Source organism: Rhinolophus sinicus, linkage group LG02, assembly GCF_036562045.2.
Source record: "Rhinolophus sinicus isolate RSC01 linkage group LG02, ASM3656204v1, whole genome shotgun sequence".
NCBI classification, from domain to species: domain Eukaryota; kingdom Metazoa; phylum Chordata; class Mammalia; order Chiroptera; family Rhinolophidae; genus Rhinolophus; species Rhinolophus sinicus.
The window spans coordinates 192309017-192326589 of NC_133752.1; the positions used below are offsets into that span (position 1 = coordinate 192309017).

At 38.8% G+C, this 17573-nt stretch overlaps 1 protein-coding gene across 1 annotated transcript in view; it reads right to left on the reverse strand.

Annotated features, from left to right (window-relative positions):
• Nucleotides 1-2641: 2641 nt before the first annotated feature.
• Nucleotides 2642-17573, reverse strand: part of DMC1 (DNA meiotic recombinase 1) — a 29744-nt gene continuing 14812 nt past the window's right edge. The window contains exons 13-14 of the mRNA XM_019734560.2: nucleotides 8974-9090; nucleotides 2642-3418 (exon numbers count right to left, since the gene is read on the reverse strand). Of these exons, the coding sequence (XP_019590119.1) occupies nucleotides 3349-3418; nucleotides 8974-9090 (187 nt within the window). The 3' untranslated portion in view covers nucleotides 2642-3348. The remainder of the gene's footprint in view (nucleotides 3419-8973; nucleotides 9091-17573) is intronic.

A 17573-nucleotide genomic window follows, 5' to 3' on the forward strand; every position in this document is an offset into this window, starting at 1 on the left:
TCTCTCCCGATGCCAGCGTTATTTCCTTTATTTGTTTTTCTGTCTCTACCAGATTAATCCTCCAGCTTCCCATACCAGCAACCTCCAATCAGAGCCTTGCCTGAAGCCTTTCCTTATTTTTCCACTATAAGCTTTCCCATTACTCTGCCTGCCTTTGAGTCTCTACCAAAAGCAAATGAAGGTCACTAACTCTCTTACTGTAGCAAATGCTGAATAAATAGCCTTGGTTCTTATTTGGTGGTCTACTTTTATTTCCACAGAATGAATAATCTATGGAGGAAAAAGGCATGCTTTCTCTAGTGCATTTTCTAACGTGGTGGGATGTGGACCTAAAGCTGCAAGCAGCATCTTGGCTGCTGTGTAGGGTCAGCCTGTCTAAGAACAATTGCAACATGGAGATAAGCAGAGCAAGACATGGAGGCAGGGAGAACAACTCATGATTCTGTTTGGGATCTTGGCTCCAGCTGTGACTAAAGTCAGCTCTACTTCCGGACTTTGCAGTTTCCTGAGCCAATGAATTTCTGTCTTGCATTTGTTAATTTGAGTTTCTGTAGCTCGCAATGAAAAGAGTCATGACCAATAAAACCTATTTTTTTGAGCCCTTCTGACCCCTTAGAATAAGGGGCCAGAGCTATTTCTACAATCAGGTGGAGAGGGAGGACTGCAAAGCCCTGATGCTTTGGTCACTGGTGACAAATTGAACCTTGGCCTAGAAAAGTTCATTGGGCCATGCACAATCTGCTGTGCGATCCCAAAGTTGGGCCCCAAGGTTATAGCTTTTTAGTTCACATTCTCATGCTCAGTTACTGTTCTCTAAAGCAGGACACATTAGAGTGGCTGGACCCAGGGAGGTTTCCAGCCTTGGCCACACACCAGCCCTCCCCACAGAACTGTAGTCCCTTGTGATGAGACCTGGTTTACGACCTACTGCCCACCTCTTGGTAATTTCTCCTGGTCAGGGGTACTCAGCTTAAGCCAGAAAGATTTTCTGAATTTCAAATCTTGGGAGTTTTATTTCCTCCCCTATCAAAAGACTCTGGGTTCCTATACCTTGTTTCCCCGAAAATAAGACTGGGTCTTATATTAAGTTCTGCTCCAAAAGACGCATTAGGGCTTATGTTCAGGGGATGTCATCCTGAAAAATCATGCTAAGGCTTATTTTCCGGTTAGGTCTTATTTTCAGGGAAACACGGTACAAATTAGTCCATTCCCTCTCCAAGCCTTGGCATACCAGGGAATTTCCACAAGACGCTTTTTTTTTTTTTTTTTTTTTTTTTTTTTTTAAAGAGTTTATTGGGGAAGGGGAACAGGACTTTATTGGGGAACAGTGTGTACTTCCAGGACTTTTTTCCAAGTCAAGTTGTTGTCCTTTCAATCTTAGTTGTGGAGGGTGCTGTTCAGCTTCAAGTTGTTGTCCTTCCAATCTTAGTTGTGGAGGGCACAGCTCAGTTCCAGGTCCAGTTGCCGTTTTCTAGTTGCAGGGGGCGCAGCCCACCATCCCTTGCGGGACTCGAGGAATTGAACCAGCAACCTTCGGAGTTAGGAGCATGGAGCTCCAACTGCCTGAGCCACCGGGCTGGCCCCCACAAGATGCTGTTTTTATCAAGTAACAAAACTTTCCCTTCTCTAGAACAAAAGGTATTCATTTTTATTTGCATCCTTAAATAAGCCATTTCTTAAATGGCTTTGCAGAATATAGAAAATCTGCTCCTAGATGATTGTATCTGTTTATTCAGAGAAACAGTTGCTGAGGTTTTAAAAAAAGTAAAACGGAAAAAAAAAGGGGGGGGGCGGCCCAGTGGCTCAGGCGGTTGGAGCCCCGTGCTCCTAACGCTGAGGTCCCTGTTCGATTCCCACATGGGCCAGTGAGCTGCGCCCTCTACAGCTAAGATTGTGAACAACAGCTCTCCCTGGAGTTGGGCTGCCATGAGCAGCCGAAGGTTGGTGTGAGCTGCCCTGTGCTGCTGTGAGCTGCTGTGAGCAGCCGACCAACGACCAGTCATCAGGCTCATAACACCAGCATGGGCCAGGGAGCTGTGTCCTATACAACTAGACTGAGAAACAATGGCTTGAACCAGAGTGGGGGCAGGGAGGCAGAAGAAAGTGGAGGGAAACAACTCTCATTTCCCAGTACCCCATGCTGTAAACAATTCTGCTTATCTGGTTGGTCTCCTTGTTTCCAAGTCTCAGCTTCTATATTTTGCACATGCTGTCTGCAGCTTAAGCTTTCCTCTTCCATTTTTGGAACCCTACAGTCCAAGACCACATTACTGACTATATAATCATTTCCTCTCTCATTCTTTCGTAACTATTAGTCTTTTCTCTTAACTAGTGTACACGTATTTTGAAGGCAGGAACCATACTTTCCCTAAATATTCTTTAGCATTAGTATTAACTACACAATTGGTGACTAATGACCATGAATAACCAAATATATTTTGTAACAAATGGTACTTTCAATACTTGAATTTTCATACAAGTTGTTGCAATGTAAGAGATTAAATCTTTTTGAAGTTCATAAAAATTGTCATAAGTATTCTTAGTATTTTAATTTTTAAATATTTTTATCATACATACATTTTGAAAACTAGATTTTATTTTTGTTTAACAATTAGAAAAAAACAACACACTTTCACACATTTCTAAATTCTTATTCAAAAATTTTACATTTAAATTAACTTTAATATTTAAAAAGATTTTGAATTCTCTACCTAAAACTTAAGAAAAGTCATGCTACCTTTGTGATCCAAAATTGTACAGTTCCTTATTACCTTCCTCTTTATCTTCCCAATAAAATACATATAAATCAGAAGCACATTTTTAAAAAGTAACTTTAACTGGTCAAAAAGTCAAATGATTTAAAATTTATCTTAATTTAATGTTTCTTTTCTGTTGTTATACAATGTGAACGTGCAGTTTGATAATGTAAGTAAAAAAAAAAAAGCTTTTTTGTGTGTCCTCTAAACATTCGTTCCTTAAATGTCTTCCTCCTTTGGAAGTGTATCTATCTCTGTGTTTGAGGGGAAATCTGTAAGAGAGTGGGACATTTCTGAACTCTTGGATTTTCCTTCTGCTTAGTGGCTCACTTTAAAAAGCTAAAGTGAGAGAATCCCTACTAGTTTTCAATAGGTTTATTCATTTATATATAGTATATATTCCTGAATTGACATAAACTATATAGTTATAAAACAGGGACTTTTACGATTTAAATCAAACCTCTTGCCGACTTTCCTTTAATAACATGTGAAAAAAAACAAACTCTTACTTCAAGATAGGAAATTGGAGACTGTTTTTCCATTTCTTCAGCTCCTAATAAGCACTAAGAAGCAATTTGCATCAATCCGCCACCTACTCCTTGGCGTCCCCAATTCCTCCAGCAGTTATTGCGAAGGTGGCTTCATTTTCAGGCATCTCAGGGCTAACGGAATACAAGGGAACAGAAGTTTATAAAAAGCTCTATTTCTATAAATACTCTACTCATGTCAGCAGCATCATACTCCTTTATGTCTGAGTCTCCAGAGACATTTCAGGGTCGGTACAGCTAAATGTGGACTATGGAATGTACCTATGGATACTGACTGGTTTTTGATCAATTCATAATTAATTCCAGCATTCCTTGTCCGACTATGTATGTGTGGTAATTTGATTTTTCTTTTGATCTGGTTATAAAATCTTATTGGTTCCTGTATTACTTCACATATGCAGCCAGCATTCCTTTGACTAACTATATAAATCTCTGTTCCTCAAATTATCCCTTGAATCAATGGTCTCCTCATTAATTATGGAGTTGAATAAAACTGACATGTTCATTTTAATTTATTTGCAAGAAAGTCATGTTTTTAACTTTTTGAAAATCGTGCTAGAATCTGTAGATTTTACCAAAATGAGACGTAGTCCTTATGAAACACGTTAGTTAGCATGTTGTTAGGTAGACAGGGGGGTCCCTGGTGGAATAAACAAAAAGCAGCCATATCCTGAAACTCCGGGTTCTGGAATGTCTCCTTCACTCTAGGACAAAGATATGAGACTATCCTTTTTGGCCGGACAAAGGAGCAGATCTGATAGATAGGAATGGGTTATTTCATTAATCCCTTCAGGATGAGCAAACAGGACAAACCTGATAGATGAATTCCATTAGAAGCCTCCAGCCCCCTTCCCCAAGCAGACAAGGGAAGGTATAAAAGTAAGAACTTTTGCCTCAGTCACTGGGCACCCCCATTTGGGACCCCCTCCCGCTCAGGAGCTCTGACCTTTTGCTTTCAATAAACTATCCTTTTTAAAACTCTTTGCCTCTCCTGGGTCTGTTTCCATTCTTTGGTCTCATGAGACACGATCCTGGCCCTCACACAAAATTCCCCTACATCATTTGGGTACTCACAGAGAAATATCCCTACAACACTTACTCTCAAGAAGTCTAAGACGTGATTTATGACATATGACAAATATTCAAAGTAAGCTCAGTTTCATGAAGTCAGTCTACATGTACTAGAATTCTAAAGGAAGGAGACTATGCCAGGTAGGTTGATTAGGAAAGGCTTTATAGATAACATCTGAATGGCCTTTGAGACAGAAATGGGAGTAATCCAGGCAGAGGTAATGGCATAAACAGACAAACAAACAAAAATGGCAATAGAGAAGCTTGTTTTGTATATAAGAAAGACGGGAAGAATAAGAAGCTAGGTTTGGATGTGTTGCATTTGAGGTACCTCTGGGATATCCATGTAGAGGAGTTCTGCAAGCAGTTGGAAAAGGACATCTGAAGCTTGAGCAAAAGATTAGACTAGAAATAGAAATTTGGAAATCACTGACCATGAGAGAAAGAGCTTACTGCTACTTTGTGCTGTTATTATATCCAGGGTATGGAGACTGTATTAATATTAATAGCTTCCACTTATTAAGTATTTACTGTGTGTCAGGCTCCCTTATGTTATTTCATTTAAACTTTATGATAGCCCCATTGGCTGAAGACTGAGACTCAGAGAGAAGTAATTTGCCCAAGGTCACAGTGCTAGTAAGTGACCGACATCAGGATTAGAGACTAAGGTAACGACTAAGGTAGAGACAAAAGCTTTTGACTCCAAAGCTCATGTTCTTAACCACTAGGCATGCTGCCTCTCAAAGTCGGTTTTGTTTTTTGATTTTGTTTGGTTATTTTGTTTTGTTGGGAGGTGGAGATTAGGCAGTATACTTTGAGCATGCTGTTTGTGTGGTTACTTCCCTTAGGGTCTCCCCTGAGGATAGCAAATGGGTTATAGATAAGGTAGGTCTTGCTAGATCAAACTGGAGTCCAGTAAGAAGCCCTGAGTGGAATTAGAAAATAACATTTGGCCTTGATGAAAAATACTCAGTTGGCCACTTACAAACGGCAGGAAGACAAGGAGCTGAGAAAGAGGGAAGCCAAACAAGGTATCTGCAAAGTTGAACCAGAGATTTTGTTTGTTTGTTTTGTTCTAGAAACAGAATCAAAACAATTATTTCAGAAATGACCATTTGTATGCCTTTTCATTTTTTTGTAATTATTTAAAATGTATTTTTCCTCTGAATTCAGTAGAGTTCTTTGTTTTTAATATCCACTGAACTCAGATATGCTAAGTGGCTTAAATAGGGTTTTTATTCAGTCATTTAAAAGTTTTAAAGAGAGAAAAATGTACACTTGGGGGCCAGCTCTAGTTATTCATGGGAGCAATAATTATGATGACATTCTAGGAAAAGGGCTCAGTTCCTTTTTGTAGTCTCTCCTATACACCTGGGAATTCTTCTGAGAACCCCTTTCTGCTCAATTCTTGGGGAATTCTTCATTTTCTTTGAACAAGAAATGTCTTTCTCTTACATCTGTATAAGGTGGTAGTTGAAGCCATGGGAGTAGCTGTAGCAGATTAACTATGACTACTCTAAACAGATCATCTCTAATAAGCTAAGAACTAGTGTAATGATTAAAAGTGCAGGCCCTTGATTCAGACAGCATAGATTCTAATCCTGACTCCATCCTTTACTGGTGGTGTGATTTGGAGCAACACATTCATTTACTTATTAAGAAAATACTTATTAAGAAAATATTGGGGGCGGGCGGATGGCTCAGTGGGTTAGAGCGCGAGCTCTTAACAACAAGGTTGACGGTTCAATTCCCTACAACTAAAGATTGAAAACCACAACTGGACTTGGAGCTGAGCTGCACCCTCCACAACTAGATTGAAGGACAACAACTTGGAGCTGATGGGCCTGGAGAATTATACTGTTCCCCAATATTCCCCAATTACAAAAAACACACACAAAAAAACACCGAAGACTATAAAAGGAATTAAAAAAGAAAATGTTTATTGAGCATCTGCTATATCCTTGTTGTAGTCACTTGAGATTTTTAAGTGGGAAGAAAACAAATATCCCTGCCCTTGAGGAACTTATATTTGGGAGAAGGAGAGACAGACAATAACTAATGGACATAATAAATAAATATATTAGGTGATATGTTAGGAAATGACAAATGTAGGAAAATAAAAAGTAGAGCTAGGAACAACTCTGAATTCTCAAAAAAAAAAAAAAAAAAGCTAGGTAAGGAAGATTGGAAGTGTGGAAATTGGGAGTAGGCTAATTGCAATTTAAAATAGGGCAATCAAGACAGGCATTGTTGAAAAGGTAACATTTGATCAAAGACTTGAAGGAGGTGAGGGAGATAAACAGAAAGAGGGCTACTGGGGAAAGTTTATTCCAGGCAAGGAGCACAGTAAGTGTGCACAGGCCCTAAGGTAGGAGTGTGGCTGGCACGTGTATGAACATTAAAAGGCCCACTGAGGTTGAGGCACTGAGCAAGGAGGAGAGCAGGAGGAACACGACTAGGGCTCTGTGAACCATTGTAGAGATTTGGGCTTTTACTCTGAGTTAAGATGAAGAGCCTTTGGAGGGCTATAAACAGAAGATATGACTTGACTTAGTTTTACAAAGGACCACTCTGGCTTCTGCATTTAAAATAGACTGTAGGGGCTGGCCCGGTGGCTCAGGCTGTTGGAGCTCCATGCTCCTAACTCCAGAGGCTGCCGGTTCGATTCCCACATGGGCCAGTGGGCTCTCAACCACAAGGTTGCCAGGTTCAACTCCCGCAAGGGATGGTGGGCTGCGCCCCCTGCAACTAGCAACAGCAACTGGACCTGGAGCTGAGCTGCGCCCTCCACAACTAAGATTGAAAGGACAACAACTTGACTTGGAAAAAAGGCCTGGAAGTAAGCACTGTTCCCTAATAAAGTCCTGTTCCCCTTCCCCAATAAAATCTCTTTAAAAAAAAAAAGATTATAGGGGGCAATGGTTACCTAAGTGCTTGGGGCTTTGGTTTCCTCTTGTGGGGAGTATGACCTCTATCTCTTAGGTTTGTTGTTATAAACAATGAAATATATATAAAGCGCTTGGTGAAAGGCCTAGCACACAGTAGCCATTCAATAAGTGTTACCCATTATTATTAGCAGCAGCATCTTCTCTACCTCAAAGTTCTAAAGTCAAGGAGAATTCTTTGTGAGAAATCATTAGGGACCAGAAAGAAGGGAGTATCTGCTGCACAGAAAAATAAGTTTTGCCATTTTAAGCTCTGATCTAGTTTTGTTTTTATTCAAATTTATGGAAACTTGACATAACTAACCTCTGTGATAACTTTAATGATCCTTTATTGAGTCTGCAGAACCCTAGTATTCTTAGGACTGTAAGAACTGCAGGAGTTGTTTGTTCCTGCATGTTTGGAGGACTTGATGAAATACACAAATGATTGAACATGTAGATGGAATTCATTCATTTGTTAATTAAAAAAATAGTTGAGTTCCTACTATGTGCCAAGTACCCTGCTAGGTGCTGGGAGCATTAAAAACCAGACTCAGTCCCTGTTGTGAGGGAGATGTACATGTAATCAGTTGATTACAATTCAAAGTGAAAAGTGTTTGGAAAGTTCTAAGCACAGAAATCTATCCAAGATATAGAGCAAGAAATTTTAGTAAAAACATGGGACAATCCTACTATCTATTCAATTCACAACAAAAAAACATTTGTAGCAAATTTCTAGAGATTGCTGAAGCTCCACAAAACACAGCATTTGTGTATTACAGTCTTTCATAGGGATAGGCGATGAAAGGCAAAATGGTCTGAATAAAAACTATACAGATATAGAAACTTATTATTTAATATTTATTCAATGACAATACATACTAAGTACTGTGATTCAGAGCAAAACCAGATGAAGAGCTCATCTGATTTCTTTTTGGCTGATTTTACCCTCCCTAGGGTAAGGAGTTATTACAAATCTTTGCCTTATTGCTCAGACAAATCAGTCAGTGACAAATAGTGTACACCTGTTATGTCCCAGGAATAGTGTCCCTATCCTCAAGGTATTTAATGTCTAGCAGGGATGACATATGCTATAGTATAAATCACTACCAGTGGAATGTAAGCTCCATGAGAGCAGGACCTTGTCTTTTTGTTTTGTTCACTGATCCATCCCCAGAACCTAGAATAGCTGATATGTAGTAGGTTTCTCTTTAAAATTTATTGTTTATAATTCTTAATTAAAGAAGTAAAGTACTGTGAAAGAATATAAGGTGTAATATAGGGTATAGCCTTGATTGCAAGGGTCAGGGAAAGGTTCCCTGATGAAGTGATGTTTAAACTGAAACCTGAAAATAAAACTGGCAGAAAGAAAGAAGAATATATTCTTGTCATATGAGTACCCTGTACTTCTCCTGCACTTATGACACTTCAATTGGAATTGATTATTTCATTATCTAGCTTCACTGTAAGCTTTGGCAGGTCAAGGGCCAAATACATTTGTCAATAGAATCCCTGAATCCCTAGAACCTAGTACATAGTACGGACTTCCCAATGAATTGAATAATTTTTGAAAAGGAAATTAAAACATGCAGTGTCTTCCAGTGATATACTTACAGCCTCTCAGGAGATTTTATTCATGCACAAGAATCTGATTAAGAATAAGATAATATTTACCTGTCATAAATCTTGGCAATTCTCAGTTCTCCTCTTCCCTTTCGCAAGCTTATTCTTGTTGTTGAAGCATGAGCCAGAATGTGTCCCCCAATGGGTTTTTTGGGGTCTGCCTGAAAACTGAATTAAAAACAGCTTTTCAGGTTCCATTACATGGACTACATAGAGTAAGATCTACAATTTCAAGACAACTTTTCTGTGGAGGGTGGCAGGCGGTGGGGTAGTGTGTGTTCTGAATAAGCACAGGCTTGTTCATTAACGACGGAGTGGGGTTGGGTTTGGAGCTGCTATATACTCCACTGCCATCCAGTTCAGGCTTCTGAGATTCCTGTGATAAATAGTTCATGTTTTAAAAAGAAAAAACACAAGTAAAACATTATTCACTGTCTTAGGATAACTCTTGGGGTAAGCAATCTTTCTTCTTTATAAAATATAAAGATTGAATTTATTTATTCATGCATTCATTTATCAGAAATATGTATTAACAGCCTACTATGCGCTAAGCACTATTCTAGTCTAATGAATAAGAAATACCCAACCTTCCTCCATGATGCTACGATGTAAATGAGAGCAGATTGAGAACCTTTTTTTTTTTTCAATTTATTGGGGTGACAATTGTTAGTAAAATTACATAGATTTCAGGTGCACAATTCTGTATTACATCATCTATAAATCCCATTGTATGTTCACCACCCAGAGTCAGTTCTCCTTCCATCACCATATATTTGATCCCCCTTACCCTCTGGTAACCACTGAACTATTGTCTGTGTCTATGAGTTTTTGTTTCTCATTTGTTTGTCTTGTTCTTTTATTGTTTTTGGTTTATATACCACATATCAGTGAAATCATATGGTTCTCTGCTTTTTCTGTCTGACTTATTTCACTTAGCATTATACTCTCAAAATCCATCCATGTTGTCACAAATGGTCCTATATCATCTTTTCTTACTGCCAAATAGTATTCCATTGTGTATATATACCACAACTTCTTTATCCATTCATCTATCGAAGGACATTTTGGTTGTTGCCATATCTTGGCCACCGTAAACAAAGCTGCAATGAACATTGGAGCACACGAGTCTTTATGGATAAATGTTTTCAGATTTTTTGGGTAGATACCCAGGAGAGGGATTGCTGAGTCATATGGTAATTCTATTCGTAATTTTCTGAGGAACCTCCACACTGCCTTCCATAGTGGCTGCACCAGTCTGCATTCCCACCAACAGTGTATGAGGGTTCCTTTTTCTCCACAGCCTCTCCAACACTTGTTACTATTTGTCTTGTTGATGATAGCCATTCTGACTGGGGTGAGGTGATATCTCATTGTGGTTTTTATTTGCATTTTTCTGATGATTAGTGATGCTGAGCATTTTTTCATATGTCTATTTGCCATTTGTATGTCCTCTTTGGAGAAATGTCTCTTCAGGTCCTCTGCCCATTTTTCAATTGGATTGTTTTTTTGTTGTTGTTGAGTTGCATGAGTTCCTCGTATATATTGGATATTAGCCCTTATTAGAGGCACTGTTTGCAAAAATCTTCTCCCATTCAGTTAGTTGCCTCTTTATTTTGTCGATGGTTTCTTTTGCTGTGCAGAAGCTTTTAAGTTTCATATAGTCCCATTCGTTTATTTTAGCTTTTACTTCCACTGCCTTTGGAGTCAAATTCATAAAATGCTCTTTGAACCCAAGGTCCATAAGTTTAGTACCTATATTTTCTTCTATGCAGTTTATTGTATCAGGTCTTATGCTTAAGTCTTTGATCCATTTTGAATTAATGTTGGTACATGGTGACAGATAGCAGTCCAGTTTCATTCTTTTACATGTGGCTATCCAATTCTCCCAGCACCATTTATTGAAGAGGCTGTCTTTCCTCCATTGTATGTTTTTACCTTCTTTGTCAAAAATTATCTGTCCATATTTACGTGGTTTTATTTCTGGGTTCTCAATTCTATTCCATTGATCTATGTGTCTGTTTTTCTGCTAATACCATGCTGTTTTGATTATTGTAGCCTTGTAGTACAAGCTAAAGTCAGGGAGTGTGATACCTCCAGTATTGTTCTTTTTTCTTAAGATTGCTTTGGCTATTCGGGGTCTTTTGTGGTTCCAAACAAATCCGATGATTTTTTGTTCTATTTCTTTTAAAAATGCCATTGGGATTTTGATGGGGATTGCATTAAATCTGTATATTGCTTTGGGTAATATGGTGAGAACCTTCTTATATGTTAACTCTATGTTGGAAGCCTTCAGTGTTGTACAGGTTTTGAATTTGCCGTGAGAATAATCTCAGAAATATCTTTATCTTTATCACTGATGCCTAAAGTTCATTCTTCTAAAATATGATACAGAAAAGATAAGCTGTTACTATGGCTGATCATATGGATTCAAAAATATATTGTGATTGTTAAGGTAGTTTACACATATTGTTGACACTAATCTTGATAGACAGACTCACTAGGGGACTAACACTCACTTGACAAGATGTGAAAGGTTCTTAATAACACTAATAGTGAGCCCTTTAAAAAAGCGTAGGTGCAATAATCCTCAACAAAATACGTACTAGTAAACCAAATCCAGCAGCGTATTAAAAGGATTATACACCACGACCAAGTGGAACTTATTCTAGGAATGCAGGAGTGGTTCACCATAGGAAACCATCAATGTAATATACCATATCAATACAATGAAGGAAAAAACCCATATGATCATCTCAACTGATTAAGACGAAAACCTGGGCTTTGAAATCATCAATAAAGGGAACTGAACGTAAATTAACAGATTGTACTTGATGAAAATAAACTGTGCTATAGCATAATAGCCTCAGTTCTGGGAGAATAGGGTTACAAGTAAATTCAAATTCTGCTCGCTCCAAGGAGGTGTTCAGGATTCTGGTTACTCTAAGCAGAAGGCTTGGTGCAGTGAGGATGTGGCTGAGTGGCAGGAGGTTAAACAGATTGTAAGTTCGGTGGGGATAAGAAGCTCTCTGGTAAGGGAGTCTGCTGGTATAAACTGATGCTTGATTGAGTGGCTCAGAGGCTAGGACCAGAAGATCCCTGGCTGGGGCTGGATAGGATTCGTTACGATTCAGCAGTGTCAGGCATGGGAGACATCGTCACCACCAGGACACAGGAGGCCCAAATGGACCAATCCTCTGTTCCGAGAGCCATCTTTTTTTTTTAATAGAAGTTTTTTAAATAATAATAATAAAAAAGATTCAGCACGTCCAAAGTGGGAACATAAATACACAGTTAGTTTTGGAACCAACCACTATCAAGAAAGTAGCAGCCAAGCAGTTGACACGGACAGCAGTTAAGAGGTCAGAAGACTGGGTTGCTCTATGCAGGCAGCTGAATGGGGCAGTAAAGCGATGTGATCTCACTTGGATGAAATAGCTACAGGTGAGTTATCTCTGTAATGTTTATAGATCAATGCCACTCTTTGTAACGGAATGGCTCTAAACTTTCCAGGTCACCCTATGTTATCAGTGGTTCTTCAAGGTCTTAAAAGAATCCTGTGTTATATAGAGATGGACTGCTTGAGGCCCTGATGTGGGCTGTGAACTCTGAACTTACCAACACTACATTTATGCTTCTCTACTGCACTTCTCACTTTAATGCTATTATTATTCCTATATTGAATTCTCCCTCAATCCCTCTTCTATTACCTATCATTAAGGTCCGTAAGGGCTGACAATATTGTATTTAGCTGTGTAGCAACCAGCTACCCAGTGGGTACTCAAAAATATTTTTTTGCACTTAAGATATGGAAGTTGTAAAAATACCAAGGAGAATATTGGACTGTAGAAAGATTGGTGCTTCCAGAGAATGTAGACCAGTTAGAAGTTTCTATTAAGAGGACACAAGAAAGACTAGCTAGAGTTAGCTAAATGAGCAGGGAGAAGTTTTAGCCGCTGTGTTACAGATGGTCTCTCCTGCTGCCCAGTAGTTCTCCTATATGAGCGTGGTCAGCTTCACCTCCGCTTTTCCAAACCTTCAGTAATCTTGAGTCCCCTCATCTCGGACAATACTGCCTACTTCTTCCCAAAGAAAACCAGGGCTTTCAGAAAGAAGCTCCCTCAACACCCCATTCTTTCTATCTGTCATCTACATACTTCTCTACAGTTATAGTCATTCTTTCTTCTTCCCTCTCAAACTTTTCTTTTTTCTTATTTCAGCAATTCCTCTTATGCTTTGAGGCCTTTGCACACACGATTCCCTCTGAAACGAAAGCCCCTTTTCCACTGTGTTTGTTCATTTAGTTCTCACTCATCCATCAAGCGTCATCCCTTCTTGGGAGCCTTGCCTGATATACTGAAACAGAGTAGAACGTGCCTTCTCTGTGCTCTCAAACCACTGTGTGTATTCCTCCATTAAAGCATACTACATTATACTTTTTAATTCACGGGTCTCACTCTCCCACTATACTCTAAATCCTGTTCATCTTTGTAACTCCAGTGCTTAGAAAAGTGCCTGTAATATAAAAGGCACTCAGTATTGTTGAATGAATACAGAGGAGAAGACAATTTGGGTCTCCCTGGTCTAGATCCTTTTGGACACAGATTTGTGACATATCTTTGAAGAAGCTATAATTCAAGGAAGTTTTGAAGGATGTTCTGACAGATAGGCAAATATAAAAGATAAAATTTCTTCCTAATCGAGGTAATCCTCTCCCAACCCCATTACAGATAATCTAAAGAAGAGCAGGAAGCTGGAGCTTCTAGATATATAGCCACGGTGTTTCCTTAGCACATTATTGTTTATTGTTACCAATGTGGTACCCTATGCACAAAAGATAATAAGTATTACTGTTTGTTACTGACTATTCTAGGTGGAGAGCCTGAATGTTAAGAATGTCATCTTTAAAGAGATGATTTTGAGTGAACTAAATGAGGGAAATTATAGGATTTGCAGAAACATATAGGAAAGATATCAGCATGGGGAGAAAAATGTCCTTAAAAAGACTCATAAACTAACAGATTATACTTAATCAAAATAGATTGCAACATAGCATAACAGCCTTAGCTCTGGGAGAATATCAAGCCAATTCTAATTTTACTTGCTCCATCAAGGTATTCAGGATTCTGTATAGAATTTTGGGTAGAATTTATGGCTCTTAATCTCTCTTGTAGGTCACTAACACTTTATTAATTTAAGAAAAGATATAAACTCTCCCCCAGAAAAATGTACATATGTACATATATAAGAATTTGCATGTAAATTTAGGAGATTCATGGTTTCTTCCCCCTCTGGTGTAGACAGGTATTAATAATAATAAGAGCAACCAAGATTTATGGAGTCCTTACTATGTGGCAGTCCTTACTCTTCTAACTCATCTAATTGTTTCCCTTTTTTTGGATTCCATATTTAGTAAATACTTTGGACTGAAATTTGGGTTCCTATAAAGGTTTACCTATAGGGAGAGAATGCACTGGTCACGAGAACCTCAAACGTAGTTACGTTTTTCATTATCAGTAAACGGTCCCTGTTATCTTTCATTGAGTCTCATGAGCTTGATTAATGCGAGTCTGCCCGGAGAGACGGATTGGTTCTCAGTAGGCTGACCAAATCAAATCTCTGCCTGCATGGCCGAGGGCCCTGAACTCTGGTCAATTCACCAGGGCAATGGATACATCCCTGCACAGCCTCTCAAATGACAGCATGCCAAGCTTTCCCCAGGCCTATACAACCCTGGTGTACTGCTGTGTGGTACAAGAGCTTTGGAGTGAGACCTGGGTTCCAATTTTGGCTTATCAGCCAGACATGTGACCTCAGGAGAATTCTTTAACCATTCAAAGTGTCTGTTTCTTCATTTTCAATGGGGGATAGTAACTGTAGCTCACTGGGAGGGTACTTGTGAGAATAAAATAAAATAATTGAGGTGAGGCTGTAGCCTAGTGACTACAGGCATTATCATCTGCTTTCATAATCCTGACTCAACACTTGTTATCTAAGTTACCTTGGGCTAGTTGCTTACCTTTATGAATCTCAGTTTCTTTAACTATAAAATGGGAACAAAAAGCCCTTATCTCTTAGTGCTGTTGTGAGGATTCAAGATATATTTAGTATAACTTGCTGGGAGCCTACTGTGTGCCAGGAACTATGCCAGATCATTGATACACATTAGCTCTACCTTTATAGAAATCTTGTCACGTAAGAAATACTCAATAAATGGTAACTATTATCATTTAACTAAAGGATTCAGATAAAACACACTCTTTCAGTGACATGTAGACCAAGAAACTTTTCTTTGAACTGTATTTGAACCAAGTCTCGAGGTAAAGTATAAGAAGGTATAATAGCATTCCACATTCTTTTAGAGGGCTTTAATTTATTTCTATTTCTGATGAAGTAAAAACAGCTTCAGAAAACCACCCACAGCCTTTCTTTAGTCTATTCTCTTATTTCCCCTTCTTTGGTATTTTTTTCTCCTCTTCTTTCCTCCTTTTCTTAAGGGATTGGGGAGTATGATGAGGAGAAAGAGATGGGGGTGGATATTAGAAATAAAGAGGGACCAGGAAAGATTGCTTCATTTCTTCCCCTCTGGTTGAACAGAAGACGGCCCATTATATCATTGAGGGTAAAACCCAGAACAGCCTGACTACCCAACTTCAAATTAGGGTAATGGGGTCATAAAGTACAGGATTATGGTGATGGTAGGACAGGTGATATCTTTCTTGGAATGGGATGAGGAGGGTAGCACAGTGAGGCTAAAATAGCATCAATTTTGAAGTCAAAGATACCTGGGTTCAAATTCAAACCCTGGCTCTATTTTTTAATTGTGTGATTGAGCAAGTACTAAGTACTCTGAGCCTCTGTTTCCTCCTTTATAAATTGTGAATAATAATAGCATCTACCTCAAACACTGGTTGGAGTAGGGACCTTGAGGGGGACTAGGCAAGGGTAAGTTCGAGGGACAATGGGTACTCCTGGTACTTTTGACTTGCTAAGGGGTAAGCTTACAGATAGAGTTTTTGAAAAGGGGTCCATTGCGGAGAGAACGACTGAGTGAGCATGCCCAAGAATGAGGAGGATGCTTTGAGGTTAGGAATGATAGGGAGAGAAGAATACTGCCAAAAGATAAAAATTTGGGGGAAAATAAAGAGATCGTTTCAAGAACGGAGTATGTTTAACAAGTTTTGTTAAGTAATCCCTCGCCCCCAAAGTATGCAGAAAAATCTACACTTTTTCAACATTTTGAAGATGGAATTCTAGGGTTGTTTGGCAGCAGGGGAAAGATGGAGTAACATACTGAGATTGGCTTCACAGAAAGAACATGGAGTCCCAAGGAGGCTGAATTATGCAGAGGTGACATAGAATTACATAAGATGATGCATGAAAGCATCTGGCACGTGGTAAGCAATCAATAAATATAAGTTCTCTTAATTTTCACGGGGAAGAAAACAAGTTCAAGTAGTTTAAATGACTTGCACAAGGTCACCATGCTAGTGACCCTAGTTGAATGTTTTTTCTCTAACCAAATTGCCTCTTAATTTATGCTAAAGATGTTGAATCAGTAGGCGACATCCTTAGAGAATAAACTGACTAAACATTTACAAGACTGCAAATGTTCTAAGATGACTTTTTGTTTGAGCAAAACAAATACACAAACAAAGTAGATGGTATCATCATCTTATTTTTTGTCCTGGTGTGGAGCTTTACAGGCTGATACTATGACTTTTTATCTCCAGACCTTCATCAGCTGGATCATTCTAGTTCTAAAATTTGTATGTGTAAGCCTCGTCTAGGAGCTACTGCTCTGCTGCATCATACGGCAGCTCCCTGCCTCTATAATTTTGTTCCTTTTTAATACAATGTGCCATCAAGCACTCGTATAATGCATGGGACATAAGCCTCAATTATTGTCAGCGTGCTTGGGGACTCATACCAATTACAGTGGTATTTCTCTGACAGGCCCCAGACGAGCTGCAGCTTGGAGTTCCTCAACACTAAGAAACAAAGGCATTTTCTTTATGGGAAGTTTTCTACTGCATCTGAAACCCTTTAGGTTAAAACTGTCCTGGCTTTTTTCATTTAGTGGCAGCAATATATGTGCTTTATATGAAGACATGCGTTTAATTTGTATTGTGATAATTTTAAATACTTTGGAATGTACTCATTCTGGTGAACCTGTTTCCTTACAACTTGGTTAGATGGAGGAGATGATGTGTCAAAGCTGATTCACCCAGCAAAAATATTAGCCTTTGTTACCTTCTTTGGCTCTTTACTTAGCTCACTTCGTTATAAATCTCCTCCCCTCTCCAACTCCTACAATTATTTCCTTCTATCACCTCTCTAGTTCTCATTTCATTGTCTTGTTGGAGTCAATTCAAAATGGTTTTACTCTTTTTGAAACTTTCTACAAATATATAAAAAAAGAACCCCTAACTGACCTAATTTCCACCGATTTCCTTTACCTTCCTTCTAACTCTCTTCAATGTTCCCTCTCCACACCTGAAGAAAGAACATTGCTCTTTAACTTGTACTGTTTTATTTGAATGCAACCCACTTCCTCCCTCTGAACCAATGAGTCATTTTCTCTTTTTAAAGCAGGCCTTAAAAATCTTCCATTTCTGTTCAGTTTAAAATTATTCTTTTTCTGAAGTACTTCA